This window comes from Anolis carolinensis, chromosome 5, assembly GCF_035594765.1.
Source record: "Anolis carolinensis isolate JA03-04 chromosome 5, rAnoCar3.1.pri, whole genome shotgun sequence".
Lineage (NCBI taxonomy): Eukaryota > Metazoa > Chordata > Lepidosauria > Squamata > Dactyloidae > Anolis > Anolis carolinensis.
The window spans coordinates 162,172,538-162,189,647 of NC_085845.1; the positions used below are offsets into that span (position 1 = coordinate 162,172,538).

The following is a 17,110-nucleotide window of genomic DNA, read 5'->3' on the forward strand; positions in this document are numbered from 1 at the left end:
TTTTCTACTGATCTTGGGGTTCTTTTTTCATCCAAACATTGGTAAAAATAAATCACACCCAGCAGTCAATACAGCAATTTACTTCTCTCCCACATTCCAGGCTCCTCCAGCACCTTTAATCAAAAGAACAAGTAAAAAAGTACCCCAAATAGCATCTGAAAATGCATAAAATTGAACAGTGAACCCATGGGATTTGGGGGGGGGGGCACAGAAGAAAACTGGTCCAGCTTGTATAGCATTATCTTGCCTCTTACAGACAGCTGAAGTTTAGGTTTTCTAAGAATTATTAAAAATAGACATTTAATTTCTGCCCTATATTCATCTGTCTGGTTCAAATGATATGCTGACTACAAGCAGATGTAATTCAAATATCTTTGTTGTATTAATATTTATATCACATGCGATGTTCCCAGAGGGTCTAGGGGCACAAGCAATTTTATGGCTTCCCAATACTATTTAACTGCACACATTGTGAAATGCTTTTCATTAGGAAAACTATTCAACTGTTTACTTACGTGCTTCATTCCCACCAGGAGGTTGGTAAAAAGAAAGGCCCAATGATACTATGGCTGCAATTTCTAATATAATTAAAGTAACATCCTGTAGTGCTTCCCATACTAACTGGAGAAAAGTTTTTGGCTTTTTAGGAGGTATAAAGTTCTTCCCAAACACAGCTGCTCTCCTCTCTATATCTGCTGGGTTTCCACTTAAGCCTAAATAATAAAAAGAGAAAATTGTTTTAGAGTACTTTATTATGTACACATTACATTCCAATAACAACAAAACTTGCCTTGGATAACTACAAAAACCTTAAGTATGTTACATTAATAGGTGAATGTCAGAAAACAATTATTCATTAGATATATTTTTATGTTCCATGTTTTCCAAGTTAGCCTCTCAAGGAATAATTTTATGCACACATTTTCTAATGCTGAAATAACAACAAAAAGGCTATATGTAGGCTCTTTCTACCCAAAATGTTACATATCGAACTCCCTTGTTTCTGGGAACTTTTCTCATGGATTCATGTATGTCTCATGTAGATACAAGAATTCAGCTTCCAAGAAAACAAATGCATTTTTACAAAAGAAATAAATACAATATTCCCTTTGCCATACTAGCAGTTGCTAAATAATTTCTATCTTTAGGGAAACCTGATGCTTATGCCAACATCGTCATGGTGAACACAGAACACAAGATCCCTCAATAAGTACTGGATTCTTTGACACAACATACATGACAATGACACACAATTTGATGCTAAAAATAATTAAGGGTAAATCTAGGAAGCTATACAGACACACAAAACCACTATTCAGTTAAATGGAGGTTACACCAGATTTCGTTATGTGTTCTTATGAATGATGGTGGTTTATTGTGTTTACCCAGTTCTATAATTAATCCATCTTTGAGTAATCTTTCTCCTGGAAGGAAAGGCTAATACAGCAATAATGATCAGGACCAGATACAATGCCAACCATATCCCCTCGTACGAACCTGCCTGCGCCCTGAAATCTTCAGGAAAGGCCCTTCTGTCGGTCCCACCTCCATCTCAAGCTCGGTTGATGGGAACGGGAGAATGGGCCTTCTTGGTAGCTGCCCTTCAACTCCAGAAATCCCTTGCCAGGGAAGCCAGAATGGTCCCCTCCCTGTCCTTCCGGCAGCAGGCTGAAACCTTTTCATTCATACAGGCTTCTAAAGATGGAGGGGTTTAATATCTAGTCTGGGGTACTGTGGTTTTATATGCTTTTAACCTGAATTGTTTTTAATATTAATGATGTTTAATATTTTTAATATTTGTATATTTCAAGTTGTATTGTAATGCTTTTAATGCTGCTAATTTCCTTCCTTACATGCCTTGTTTTCATTGGTCTTCCAACAATGTAGCAACAGCCCACTAAAACTCCATCTCACCTGCATTTGAGGAGGTGTATGCATATTAATAGGGAAGTTGTGTGTTTCAATAATAAGGACTGAAAGTCTCTCAGGAATAAAAATAGTTCTGCTGAAGCTTTTTGCAGTCCTCTGACAATTAACATTTGTTATCAAGCAAACAGAAATGTTATCTTTCTAACAGACATCAGGATAACGTCTGAACGCTTATCAGATATGTATACTACAAAGCTATCTTTTGGGGAACAAAAACTGAAGGGGAAAAACAAATCTCCATACCAACTTAAAGAAGGAAGGTACCATGCTTTTCTTCTCCATACTAATAGAAAATGTAATTTACTTAAAGCATTTTGTGTTTCAATTTCATTTCACTTCAGGAAATACTTTTTTTTTCCTCAAAAGGCAGAACAGTTAGTACTCTGGCTTAGTCCTGATACAAGAAGGAATTATATAACGTCTAAATTATCAATAAGGGCAAAAGGTAACCTTTGAGTTACCATCTTGTAACTTCAGGAATTCATTATACAGAGAAGGAAGACTTGGAAGAGATTAAAACATTCCAGGCTAGTGGATCCCCAAAACAGTTACTAGACTACAGAGCTTCATATCTTAAGTTTCAAGGCAAAAACGTTTATTCTACCAACTATTAGAACTGTAAGATCTCATCTGAGGCACAATTACTCTGCTTCAGATACTTGGGGGTAGGAGAGCACAAGCCCCCCCACCTACCCATTTAATTCAATTTAATTTGTGTAACATGGTTTTTTTAAAATTTCCATAGGTTCTGAGTGTGTAACTCCCACAATAACACCCTGAAATCAAATTCAGTCAAAGCAATATATAACTTTTAAGTAAACAAAATTCCAGTTGCCAGCTTCACTCAGAATGATGTCTGGCTGAGATTTTCCAGCCCATTTTCACCTGATGAATAACATTTCAGATTCCAGATCACTTGGGGTGTGGGGGTTGAGCTATGAACAAAATGTTTGACTGTAAGCAAAGTAAAACATGTTATCTATCCTGTCCAAGAAGCATGCAAACCAGAGAATCAAACCAATGGTATTTAACAGGGAAACTAATAAGATTTATCTAACACTGAGGTTGTTGAGCTTGCATATTTTTTTACTGCAAGATAACTGTACCTGGCATTATGTAAATAATCAGATTCTAAAAATAAGTACCAATATAGATATTATGATTTGTGTAACCACTGAATTGATGCTAAGCTGGTGACACTATATGTTGCTACTTATTTTTTGCAAACACTAAAGGTCTTGACTGAAGTTTATTGGTCGATGCCCAAACCTCAATTTTCAAATGCCAACCGTGAACTGAATTGTCTATATCAAAAAACCAATGGTTGAAGACTGTGCCCATACTTGCTGTATACAAGTAGTAACCTTCTACATCTTCTGATATAGAAGAGTGTTATTAAAACAGAAAGATAGAAATAAAGTGATAATTAAAGGGATCAACAAATAAGAAATTAAAATCAACAGGCATTGAATGGGAGGCTTATAGATTGGTTTTGTAGGTGTTTGTTTAGAATGTGTATAGGTGGTATGTTGTAGATAAATTGTGTTAGTCACTTTTGTATATAATGAAAAATTGTTTGGTGGTTGTTTCAATTTCATTTTGTGTTGTAGTTTATGTTTTTTGTTTGTTTGTATGTTTGAGTAAAATCATTAAAAATTGAACTAAATTGGAAGGACATGGATGAATTCACTATTTTATGAAATATTGAGGAGAAAGGTATACGGATAATGAAAGGAAGCTGAAGAAAACACACTCCAACAAATAAAAATCTTGGTGTCTTGGTTTTTAAGTCTGCATCTGTGGTTATTTCGGATGCTGATTCAGAACATTGCATTGGATAGATCGCATCAGTTCTAGTTTCTTAGGTATGATTGTCATGATTCTTTATGGGCAAGCAAATTGCGACTGGTACAGTAGAGTCTCACTTATCCAAGCTTCTGGATTATCCAAGCCATTTTTGTAGTCAATGTTTTCAATATATCATGATATTTTGGTGCTAAATTCGTAAATACAGTATTACAACATAACATTACTGCGTATTGAACTACTTTTTCTGTCAAATTTATTGTATAACATGATGTTTTGGTGCTTAATTTGTAAAATCATAACCTAATTTGATGTTTAATAGGCTTTTCCTTAATCCCTCCTTATTATCCAAGATATTCGCTTATCCAAGCTTCTGCCTGCCCATTTAGCTTGGATAAGTGAGACTCTACTGTACATGGCATATGTTCTGTATCTGAAAATCCAGATTTGATAGGGGAAAATCAGTGCCATTTTTGGAATCAGCAGGTCAAATACTCCCAGAAACAGGTCTAATATTTGAGGCACCAAATGTGTATTAGCCAATGTAATAATTTCTTTGTCTTTAATGTCTATCTGTTCAATTGCTTAAGAAGATACAGTAGAGTCTCACTTATCCAACATAAACGGGCCGGCAGAACATTGGATAAGCGAATATGTTGGATAATAAGGAGAGATTAAGGAGAAGCCTATTAAACATCAAATTAGGTTATGATTTTACAAATTAAGCACCAAAACATCATGTTATACAACAAGTTTGACAGTAAAAGTAGTTCAATATGCAGTAATGCTACGTAGTAATTACTGTATTTACGAATTTAGCACCAAAATATCACGATGTATTGAAAACATTGACTACAAAAATGCGTTGGATAATCCAGAAAGTTGGATAAGCGAATGTTGGATAAGTGAGACTCTACTGTATACATCTTCTTATTCAATATTAAAAGACTTCTTCCAAAACAGAAAAACAAAACTTAGAAGATCACATTTGAACAAATCACAATTAGATTTGATCATCTGCAAATACATTCTTAGCAAAAATGGAGATCAGGTCTGTATTCTTACATATCTGCTACTTATACATGTATGTTAACTGACCACTTTTAAAAAATAAAAATAGAATGAAAACTGAAGAGAAAAGACTTGGGAATCCCATTCACTAGAAATCTTTTTATTATCGAACACCTCTATTTCAAGAAAATAGAGACAAATTATTAAATATTTACATTTCAAGAAATGTCATGAATAATGTCCTGTAATACCCCTCAAATATTCAATTTAATTTATGTTGTACAAGTAGCTACAATTCTTTCAAATATAAACCTTTGACTCAACTTTCTAAATAAGACCTTAAAAATTATACAAACTAATTTACTGAATAAATAGAAAGCATATGCCTCAATTGATACTTGCAACTCGAATAGATACAATGGAGCAATGGGAACATTAAATTACCATTTATGTAAGTTCCATTGACTCAATTAGTATACTGTAATTGAAACAATCAAATGAATTTAAGTTGGTGGTTCCACTGTTTGGGAGTTTTTGCTTTTATGTACAAAACCTGTACAAAATTATCATAAATAGGGAACAAAGCTTTAGTCAAGATTCTTGACTTTAATTTCAGTAAAGCTGTAAAAGAAAATCCCTTATCATTAATCAAAAATTAGATGACCAGATTCCAAAGCTATTTCCAACTAGAATGGACCCACTGATTCAATTGAACATATAAAAGAGTAGAGTGGATTTGCCCTAATTTGAATTACAGATCTAATTTTATATTTAAGTACAATATTCTTGTCCAAGTTGACCTTGGTACAGACCATTTAAATTATTAAATTTATAGTTTTATCTTTCATAATAAAATGTATACTGTTTGACTCATCAGCTTAATACAATGGAAAACAAAACTGTACATCAATATACAAAATAGGTCTATAAAATATTGCTGTCAACTGTCAGTATTACCTAGCAAACAATGAATATATCTACACAAGAAAACATTAATAGAATGAGTATACATGTTGTTACTTGTGATTTATGAAAAATTATCCTTACCTTCATTTGGAGAGGTTTTCAATCTTGTACAGATTCCATACACATCTCCATAGCAGTCTTGTATTTTATGCAAAGCATCAGCAGCACGCAATTCCATAAGGTCCCGGAGCTCTTCAAGTGTGATGCCAAATTCTCCATGATTTGAATCTTTTATAGTATATTTTACGCCGCTATATGCAACCGAGTTGTTAGCCATGTCTCCCATGTCTTACAGTGTTCTACAGGAGCAAGTTGTCTCCAAGAACAAACAATTAATTATTTTAAATATTTCCAAATGAAAAATAAATCCTTCAGATATGAAAACCATCAAAAATGTAGATATAAACCACTCAAAAAGAAGAGAGCCATGAGACAGTCTTTCCAGAAGCGTTATCTTGAGTGTGATCCCATAGTTTGTTGCTTCATTCCACTTCACTTGAATGGGGAAAGCAATCTGCGAACAAAAGAAAGAAGTTCAGAGCAGCAAGATTTAACACATTTCATATACAGACCACATTCGTTTGTTCAGCAAAACTTCACCCACAGGCTTTCTTCTCTATTAAGGGTTGTCCTGCAGCTTTCATTAACATGTTTACTCATTATATCTACTTCTCACTTTCTGCCAATGACTTCCCATTATTCGATGCCAAATCAAAGTCTCTGCTGTGCTTTTCACCTAGTCTTCCCTGCCAGTTGTCAATTATCATTCCCCTCCTTCTATCTTTTACATCTCACTTGATGAGTTGTCCCTGATGCCCTCTCCTTCTGCTCAGGACAAGTCTCATCCTCACCATGTCCACTGACTCTTCAGAATTTCAAATTGTACACCTGAAGGTCTGGGAAAGATTTATAAGCAGTCAATAAATGATGTCCTTTTTACACAGTTCGGAATCCCCCTCTTATCAAAGTTCCTAGTCTCACAAGCTTCCAAATGACTTCAACCAAACTGACTCTCTTCATACCTTCATAAAAATTATGCAATTGACTAAAGAGGATAGGGACACTTGGAGAAGAGAGGCAGCCACGTATGTTTAGCTTTCAGATGTTCAACAAAATGCCTAAAAAGGGCTTCTGAAATTCTGAAAGTGAAAGAATAGCACACTAATTGTGGAATTTAGTCCATGTGAGTATAACAAAAAATTCTGAGACCAGAAAGACTTCCAACAGTACTGAAATAGCAGACATTAAAATGTCTGGTGATTCTTCTGTTCTGCTGTAAAAGGTAAAACTTCGTTCTTGTATTTGTGCAGATGAGAATTTTGCTTTTGTTTTTAAAGAAACAGGACAATATATTCCCAGCTATAAAAGAAGGAAACTTCAAGAGGACTATCTTCTTAATGCCTTACTTATGGACATCCCAGAAATGTCAATGCAAGTACTGTAATAATAACAACTACAGACAGTTCAACCTCTTTGAAATTACTTAGTATATATTCAGAATGAGAAGAGAAGGAAAGAGAGCAAAAGGTGAAATAAAGTGAACACATTCACCACTGCCCCATTTCTCTTCTGTCCACATTAAAATAAATTTTAAACCACATATAACATATTGCTGACAAAAAGGGGAAAAATGTTCTTCCAAACTGTACTGTCCAAGTCGCTATGGGCAAAGTTATGAATATCTTTAGAAACAAGCTTGGTCCCAGAAACAACAGATCATCAGGATTGTTTGTTACATGTATTTAAAACTTATTAAATAAGTTACCTATATTAAAGCTCTCTATATCTGATTTTGAAAAATGGTTATTCTTCAGGGAATGCCTTTTAACATGAACTGTTCAAGCTTGTGAAACTTTTCTAAGGTGCAAATGCCTCTGCAGCTGTGAAAATTTTCAGCTTTAGCCTACAAACCCATTTCTGGTTAATGATTGCGGTAAAGGTGAAAACATTTTTGTGTATTAGTAGAAAGGAAGAGATGTCAATAGGAACTGTAAGCTTTAACCAATGGTTTAAGCAAAGGAAACTTAAATTGCCAAGGTAAAAGCGGATTTTCCTAAATAAAGCTGTGAATCTGAACACTAATATTAATTTATATCTAAATAGAATACAGTTTATACTGCTTCTGTTTTATCAGGAATCTTTTTCTCTCACCAAATATATTTTGCATGTCCATGACTGAAATATAGAAATAAGGCCTCAATATAACTTGGAAATACATATGAGATAAAATGCCTATGCTTGTGCTTGCCTAAGTATGTGAAAGAAAGCCCTTAATGCACATTAATGCTCTATGGTTTGTGTAATCACCATCTGAGCCTCAAATTGGTTCCTGGATTTCCTATGTAATAATCTGCACAGCAAAACCACTTTTCTGCAATACTGGTTTGAAATTGACTTAAGTGGTCAGTGTTCTTAGTCTTTAAAATACCACCATTCTCCTTTAACAATTCTGAAATCTTTTCTGCTTCTGACAGGTTCACTGTCACCAAGACTACTGGGGGAGGGGGGGTCAGACTATAGTTTGAAAAAAAAAAACATGAACATATTCATATGCACACTGCACATCTTATCTGTAGTGCAAAAAAAATGAAAAAACAATACAATATGTAAACAGTTTCAACCTGCATAAACTTTCCAGTGTGTGCCTACTTTTGGCTGATGAGATAATAAAGTTAATTAGGATTGTTGTTGTTGTATGCTTTCAAGTCATTTCAGACTTAGGACAACCCTAAGTTTAAGGTTTAGGGGAGGGGATAGGTAAATTAACTTGGAGGGCCGCATCTGGCCCATGGGCCTTAGTTTGGGAACTCCTGCCTTAGTGGGTTCACTCCCTACCAATCTAATAATCTTTTCAATGTTTCCATAGGTGGATGGGTTTGACCTTCTGATATCCATGCCTATGTTGGACTTCCTCTGAGATCTGTTCTTAGTCCTCTTCTCTTGCTATACACACTCAACAAACTCATCAAACGAGTTAGCTTTCAGGAACACCTGTATACCTGCTTTCTCCCACTTAAATCGGAAGTATCCCAAAATGTTTAATCCCATGTCTCCAATTGCCTTTGATAGTTCTGCAAAGATATTCTGCTATCATTTGCTACTCAGTGTATCCATATTCTCCATCTTTTCCCTCAAGGCCTCCCCATTGTATACACTTTCCTTTATTTACCATAAACAAACAAAAATAAAATAATAAGAAACTGCAATTAAGATGACATTAAGAAACGTAATACATGAAGGTCACAATGTAAACTCTTAACTATCCTACAATCCACTTTGTTAAATAGGTACAGTGTGTTTCAACTTTGAGCCTTCTTTTGTTCCTTACATTTCACAACATATGCAAAATTTACACAAGCCTTTTTACTCTCTCTGGTGATCTCTCACCTATATTACAATTTTTTTATTGTCTCACCTTGGTTTCCTCATAAACATTCAATATTTTGCTTGCAAAATTGTTCAGTGTCGATTTTGTTTTGATCACATGATCTTTGAATCCTATCTTCTCCCAAATCCACCACAAATTAATTGATCTGATTATCAAGCTCCTATGGCTATGACACCTTTTCCCATTCTTCACTTAATTTATATAACCATTAAAAACATCTTGATTTGTCCAGCTTCACCACCCTCCACCATACTCGAAGATAAGCCGAGTTTTTAAAATCTCTTTTTGGGGGCTGAAAAAGTCTCCCCCGGCTTATAATTGGGTCAAGGTCAAGCCAGCAGCGGAGCCTAGAGGCCACAGTATGTTTTCTTTTCCAAAACCTCCCTTCTTCGCTTCTCCTCCCAGGCTGGAATTATCTTATTTTTTAAGAGAGAGGGAGACAAGGAATGTTTTTAAAAGCGAAAGGAGAGTGAGTGACACAACCTCTTGCAAGCCAGGAAGAAGAAAAAGATTGCATGGTGGAAGGGGAAGAAAAAGAGACTCTTGCAAATTTGCAGGATTTATTATTATTACTATTATTGCAAGATCGTTTGAGTCAAAAGGGAGGGAAAAGAGAGCAACAGAAGGTGTGTATTTTTTTTATTCCTAAGGAAACAAAAATGGAGTGGGTTTTTTGGGGAGAGGGAGGGAAGTCTTAAAAAGCCTTTTCTGACTACTTTTAGAGTTTGAAAGAGGGAGAAATAAAAGAGGTGGGAAAGGGAAGGAGAAAAGAGGCCAAAGTTATTTTTAGGAGGGCTTTGCTTACATTTCTTCCTTGGGCAAATGCATGCCCCAAAGCTTGTAAATAATATATAGATTTCCCCCTACAAATACATTAATTTTATATATGAATTTCCCCTCACATGTTTGCAAGTCTCTACAAGTCCTATAAAGATATAATTCTCTTTATACAGGGCAATGTCTAGATAGATAGTTATTAATATAGATAAAGGCCTTTTAAATATGCACACACACACAGATGTCTAGATAGATGTAAACATAGATAAATGGGACTTGCAAATATTGCAGGAGGGAAATGCACATATATAGAGAGGATTTGCAAACTTTTCAGGGGGGAAATGCAAATGTGAAATTAGTATATATAATTATAGAGCTCATGGATGGGCCGGCAAACCAACCAGCCTCAGCAAGTCTGGCTCATTCATGGGGTCTTTCAAACTGCCCTCCTGCGCCTTAAGCTTGCTTGGCCGCGGGTGGGGCAAATGATGCCACCATGTCTGTAAACATCCTGGAACTGTAACTCAGTGAACTGGATCAGACTATCTTGGGCTCGGGCTGTGGCACAGGCTGGAGAGCAGCTGCAATGAATCACTGCAATGAATCACTCTGACCAGGAGGTCATGAGTTCGAGGCCCCCTCGGAGCCTATGTTTGTCTTGTCTTTGTTCTATGTTAAAAGGCATTGAATGTTTGCCTATATGTGTAATGTGATCTGCCCTGAGTCCCCTTCGGGGTGAGAAGGGCGGAATATAAATGCTGTAAATAAATAAATAAATAAATAAAATCTAGCCCTGCATTGTTTACATAGGCATTGAATGTTTGCCTGTTACTACCCTGTTTCCCTGAAAATATGACATCCCCAAAAAATAAGACCTAGTAGAAGTTTTGCTGAATTGCTAAATATAGGGCCTCCCTGAAAGTAAGACTTAGCAATGTTTTTGTTTGGAAGCATGCCCAGCGCCCGCCAAAGAAAACACCATAGCATGAAAGATTGGTTAATGTATATAATAATTATAATAATAATAATAATAATAATAATAATTTTATTTTATACCCCGCCTCCATCTCCCCAGAGGGACTCGGGGCGGCTTACATACCAGTTGTATATGGAAATAATGGTAGTAACAAGAAATTCTTGACAGTCACAGTTTGTCTGGTTTAGTTATGTTGGTTTGTGATGACAACTACTGTACAGTATCGAATAAATGTTCATTTTTTTTGTTCAACAATGAATCTGAATTCTTTTTCATGGAAAAATAAGACATCCCCCGAAAATAAGACCTAGTGCATCTTTGGGAGTAAAAAATAATATATGACACTGTCTTATTTTCGGGGAAACACGGTATGTTGGAAGCTGGCCTGAGTCCCCATGGGGAGATAGATAGAGCAGGATACAAAGGAAGTTGTTGTTGTTATTGTTGTTGATGTTGATTATGATGATTATAAAGTTATTGTTGATACCATATTGTTTTTGTTAACCCTACTTATGCATTTAACAGAGTTAGCTTGCTGTTTTTCTTTGAAATACAGTAAATATTCAAAAAACATTTACCCCACTTATGCCTCAGTTAATGTAATTTTATTGGTATCTATTTTATTTTGAAATTTACCAGTAGCTGCTGCATTTCCTACCCTTGGCTTATACGCGAGTCAATAAGTTTTTGTGGTAAAATTAGGTGTCTCAGCTTATATTCAGGTTGGCTTATACTCGAGTATATACGGTAATCTCTCAGGATACTTCCCTTCTCTCTTGCTGCCCTGTATGACTGGAACTGCCTCCCAGAAAACTCGCATGATGCCACCTGCCATTTATCTCTATGTACAGATTGCATCGAACTCCAAAATTCCGGATGAAGTCTCCCAATGGCTTCATGTAGATGTTAAACAACATGGGGAACAATACTGAGCCCTGCGGAACCCCACAAGACAATGGCTGCAGGGCCGAACAGCTGCCCCCTAGCAGGAAGGACCAGAGCCACTGCAGAACAGCCCGATTCCTGTGAGGCATCCCAGAAGGATACCATGGTCTACGGCAGGGGTCCTCAAACTTTTAAATAGGGGGACTGTTCACGGTCCCTCCGATTGTTGGAGGGCCAGACTATAGTTTTTAAAAAACTATGAACAAATTCCTATGCACACTGCACATACCTTATTTTGAAGTTTAAAAAAACCAAAACAAAACAAAACAGGAACAAATACTCCCTCAATGTTAACAATAATCATAATAAAATAATGAGGGTTGGAAGAGACCCCTTGGGCCATTTAGTCCAACCCCCTTCTGCCTTTGTGCACCAAAAGCATAAGCAAAGCACCCCTGACAGTTCGCCACCCAGTCTCAATGTTAATAAATAAATAATGGGGAGGAGGGTTGGAAGAGACCCCTTGGGCCATTTAGTCCAACCCCCTTCTGTCTTTGTGCACCAAAAGCACTAGCAAAGCCCCCCTTAACAATTAAAAATACCATTATAAACACAAGCAAAGCTTTGGACGGTGAGCACCAGGCGAGGGAGGAGGTTAGAAAGGCTCATGCAGCGTGAGAGAGGAGGTGGGAAAGGCGCGTGCCTTTCCCTCCTCCCTCGCCCCATGCGCACCTTCCTCAGCGGGAGGGAGCCTCCACCATGGGGGCCAGATAAATGGGTTCAATGGGCCACAGTTTGGGGACCCCTGGTATACGGTATCAAATGTCACTGAGAGGTCCAAGAGAACCAACAGGGACACACTCCCCCTGTCCAGACCCCAGCATAGATCATCTACTAAGGCGGCCAGGGCTGATTCAGTTCCACGTCCCAGCTTAAAGCCAGATAGCACCAGATCTAGATAATCAGTTTCCTCCAAGAACACCTGGAGTTGTGAGGCCACCACACGTTCCATGACTCTGCCCAAAAAAGGGAGATTGGAAACTGGCCAGAAGTTGTCTAATTGAGTGGAGTCCAGTGATGGTTTTTTCAACATGCGGTTTTATGATGGCTCCTTTAGGTCTGCTGGAATTTTGCCTTTTTGTAAGGAGGCATTGACCACCACCTTCGTCCACTCGGCCAAGCCCCCTTTGGCTTCCTTTAACAGCCAGGATGGGCAGGGGTCTAGGATGCCTCTGGTCGCCCTTGCATCTCCAAGGATCTTGTCCACATCACTGAGTTGCACCAACTGAAATGAATCCATTAAAACTAGACAAGCAGATACTTGTAATACATATTTAGAAACTTCTGTTAACATGGAGTCCAAGTGGGAACGAATCAGAGTGACTTTGTCCGCAAAGAACAGAGCAAATGCTTCACAGCCACCTGCCGAATGGTCAGGGATCCCATCGTGTGGGATGGGATTTAATAGCCCTCTGACTATTCAAACTCAGCTGGATGGTTTTTAGCAGATGCAATGAGAAACTTTATTGTGGCCTCCATTGCCGTGGCATAGCCGTTTTCGGTCTGATTCACTGCAAGTTGAACATCACACGTGCTCCAGTTCCCTCTTCACACGTTTCACCGCTGCCAGCCCCTCATTGAACCAAGGAGTTGATTTAGCTCTGCTATGTGGGAGGGGACGTTCCGGAGCAATCCAGAGAGTGACCACACCATCGACAGGATCACCTACCGAGGTGGCAGGAAATTCCCCAAGAGCCATCAGGAATCTGTCCAGATTCATAATCCTCCTGAGGCAGACCATTCTAATTGGTCCTCCAGCCCTGCGGAGGTTAGGGGGAGCAGTAAACCTAAACCTGATCAGGTAATGATCAGGTCCATGGCAACGGAGTGGTCAGCTCCTCCACACCGCCACCTTCCTCCCATCCCTGGCAGAAAACCAAGTCCAGTGTGTGCCCAGCTCTGTGGGTAGAGCCGGATACTAATTGGGACAGCCCCATAGTCCATGAAGTCCTGAGCCACTCCCAACAGAGTGGCCTCTACATGGACCTTGAAGTCCCCCAGCATGTTTCTGTGAACTCACTTCTCCCAAAAACCTTACTACAAAAACTATCCTGAATTGAAATAGCCTTGTTTCTTTTGCACTGAATTTTAAATTATGAACTGCTTGGAATAGGGACTTATCCTCTTGTATATTTTAGCATAATCCACATTAATGCCACCATAAAATTTAGCAATTATTTCCAGCAGCAAGAGCAATGGAATAAAATGCTGAAGTTTTAAAATGCAATTATAACATTTTGTGCAGTTTATATTAATATTGTATTACAGCGTATTTGAAAATTGCAGATGTACACATACTGCTAAATCTCTCCCTAACCCCAGAAATCAATAACTGGTCTATTCTCTACACAACAGCATTGGATAATTGTCCTCTTCCTAGTACAGTACTTGATGGCTGGAGAATCTTACTACCCTTACAGCATTTAAATATGTGTCATGGACACCAGATCTTGTCTGCTCTTGGAAGCTAAGCAAGATCAGCTTTGGTAAGTTCTTGGCTGCGAGAAAGCCAACGAATACCAGGTACTACCGGTATAGGCTATATTTCAGATAAAGGAACTGGCAAAACTACCTCTATTTCTAGTCATGGAGTTGCCAAAAATCTACAAATGACTTCAAAACACACAAACACATATATATCCAACCAGTACATATAGATACATACGAGCATGCATTGCTCTTAAGAAAACTGAATTTTGATTTAATTTAATTGTATTATTCCTTCTCTCCCCCCTCACTCAGCTTATAATATTTTCCACAATAAACAAAGCAAAAAAGATTTTGAGCAGAAATATTACTGAATTATATTAATACTCAAAGCTTATAAGTACCATCACTATCAAAATGCATTGTCATTGATTTAGATCCCAGCTTATATATCTAATACTGTAACACTTATTCTCCATTGTCAGGACCATCATTCCCAATTTAAGGATATCAACAGAAGCAACTCTTGGAGACTTCTTGAGTGCTTCGTACAGTTCTTGAACACAGTGATCTGCCACACAATCTCTTGAAGTCCTGACTGTGAGCTGAAGCTCAAGTGAAAGCTTACAGTTCCTATTGACATCTCCGGGTCTTCCTCCTTTTCTTTCCACATGAGTATATATACTTGCAACTGACCTACAGAACTGCTTGATCAAAGTTTTATAGTAATTTCTACATAGCATTACTGCATACTGAACTACTTTTTCTGTCAAATTTGGTGTATAACATGATGTTTTGGTGCTGAATTTGTAAAATCATAACCTAATTTGATGTTTAATAGGCTTTTCCTTAATCCCTCCTTATTATCCAACATATTCGCTTATCTAACATTCTGCCGGCCCGTTTATGTTGGATAAGTGAGACTCTACTGTATTAACATCTATAACAACCTTATGATTAACACCAGAAACATTCCTCTTGACAGAAATAGTGCTTTTTCAGAAATACTTTTTTCATACACAAGCAAGTTTTCATATATGAAGAACTTGAACTACTTTATCTTTACTTCCCATATATACAGTAGAGTCTCACTTATCCAACACTCGCTTATCCAAGTTTCTGGATTATCCAAGTCATTTTTGTAGTCAATGTTTTCAATATATCGTGATATTTTGGTGCTAAATTCGTAAATACAGTAATTACAACATAACATTACTCTGTATTGAACTGCTTTTTCTGTCAAATTTGTTGTAAAACATGATGTTTTGGTGCTTAATTTGTAAAATCATAACCTAATTTGATGTTTAATAGGCTTTTCCTTAATTCCTCCTTATTATCCAAGATCTTCGCTTATCCAAGGTTCTGCTGGCCCGTTTAGCTTGGATAAGTGAGACTCTATTGTACTAACAAAAACACAACACAATAGTCATCTGAACAGTATGTAAAATAGGGACCAAGATAAAAAACTACCAACCTTGCCGCAGTATTAGACAATGAATACATATGCTAATGAAAACCTAGAGCAGGGGTCCCCAAACTAAGGCCTGTGGGCCGGATGCGGCCCTCCAAGGTGATTTACCTGGCCCCTGTCCTAAACCTTAGACCAGGGGTCCCCAAACTAAGGCCCGTGGGCCAGATGTGGCCCTCCAATGTCATTTACCTGGCCCCTATCCTAAACTTTCGAATTAGGGTTGACCTAAGTCTGAAACGACTTGAAGGCACACTACAACAATGATCCTAATTTTGGACTATTTCACCACAGTCTACCCCCCCCCCCCAACAGTCTGAGGGACTGTGAACCGGCCTGCCACTTAAAAAGTTTGAGGATCCCTGACCTAGAGTGTGAAAGGAAGAAAACAAAAGAAGTAGAACACAAAAATAGGGTCTACATGCCAACACTAGGACATAAAGATAATTGAATGTAAGTATGTTAATGCTAAGAGAATATAGATTTAGTGCAGAGTTCAGAAACCCAGTGGAACACTGACATTGATTTGGCAACTACTTCATATATCTTGTCCCAGTCAGTAACACAAACTGTAGAATACTTTTGCAAGATGATGAAGGTGACAATAAAGTATTTGCATTCATTCCTGGTTATCAGTACAAAAATGTATTTTGCATTACACACCACTACCGATCCATCTCTAGTCTGATGGGATGGCAATGATATTATTTCAAGTTAAACCATCAAGTCTGTGAAATGAACTTGATGCTGACTTCATGTAACCTTGATATAGAAAGCACATCTATATCAGAAGTGGACAACATATAGAAGTGGTGAGATTCACTGTTCTTCTCCGAACCTTTGGGAGAAATCTCACACCATCACTGTTGCTGAACAATCTGCATTTGCTTTAATTTGCTACTGCATTGCCAAAAAATTGTGTTTCTTCAAAGTTATTAACATAATTTATACAATGCTAACGAAACTATCATTTCAAACTTTTGAGAAACATAAGTCAATCAACTGAGAAGAACATGCATATTTAATTAATAATTAATATCCACAATTGCGACCTTTATATTCTCAAAATCCAGGCAGACTGCAAACAAATCTGTCTAGTAAACTCTGTGTGCTCAATATGAAACTTAGCAATTTAACAGTACAATGCAGTGGGTTTTAATATGTTCCACAACCAGAGAAGTTGCAAACTTTAACACGTCCCTTCTGTCTATGAGCTAATTAAAAATTGATTCCAACAGTCCATTTTATGACATATAACTTAAGCTTTGGCTGCTTTGGTATAGAAGATTTGACCTTCAGCTGCATATGATCAACAGGCAGCTTCCAGAGAACGCTCCCTCAGTGATTATCTTAGGAAATCCTTTGCTTAGATATAATTAGCTCAAAAGCCCTCACAAATCTGTAGAACATCACATTG

The 17,110-nt window shown here is 37.4% G+C and overlaps 1 protein-coding gene across 4 annotated transcripts in view; it reads right to left on the minus strand.

Annotated features, from left to right (window-relative positions):
- Positions 1–17,110, minus strand: part of atp2b1 (ATPase plasma membrane Ca2+ transporting 1) — a 100,357-nt gene that overhangs the window by 48,817 nt on the left and 34,430 nt on the right. For all 4 annotated transcript variants that reach the window (XM_062982797.1, XM_062982798.1, XM_016993752.2 and 1 more), the window contains exons 2-3: positions 5,794–6,226; positions 516–713 (exon numbers count right to left, since the gene is read on the minus strand). In XM_062982797.1, the coding sequence (XP_062838867.1) occupies positions 516–713; positions 5,794–5,998 (403 nt within the window). In that variant the 5' untranslated portion in view covers positions 5,999–6,226. The remainder of the gene's footprint in view (positions 1–515; positions 714–5,793; positions 6,227–17,110) is intronic.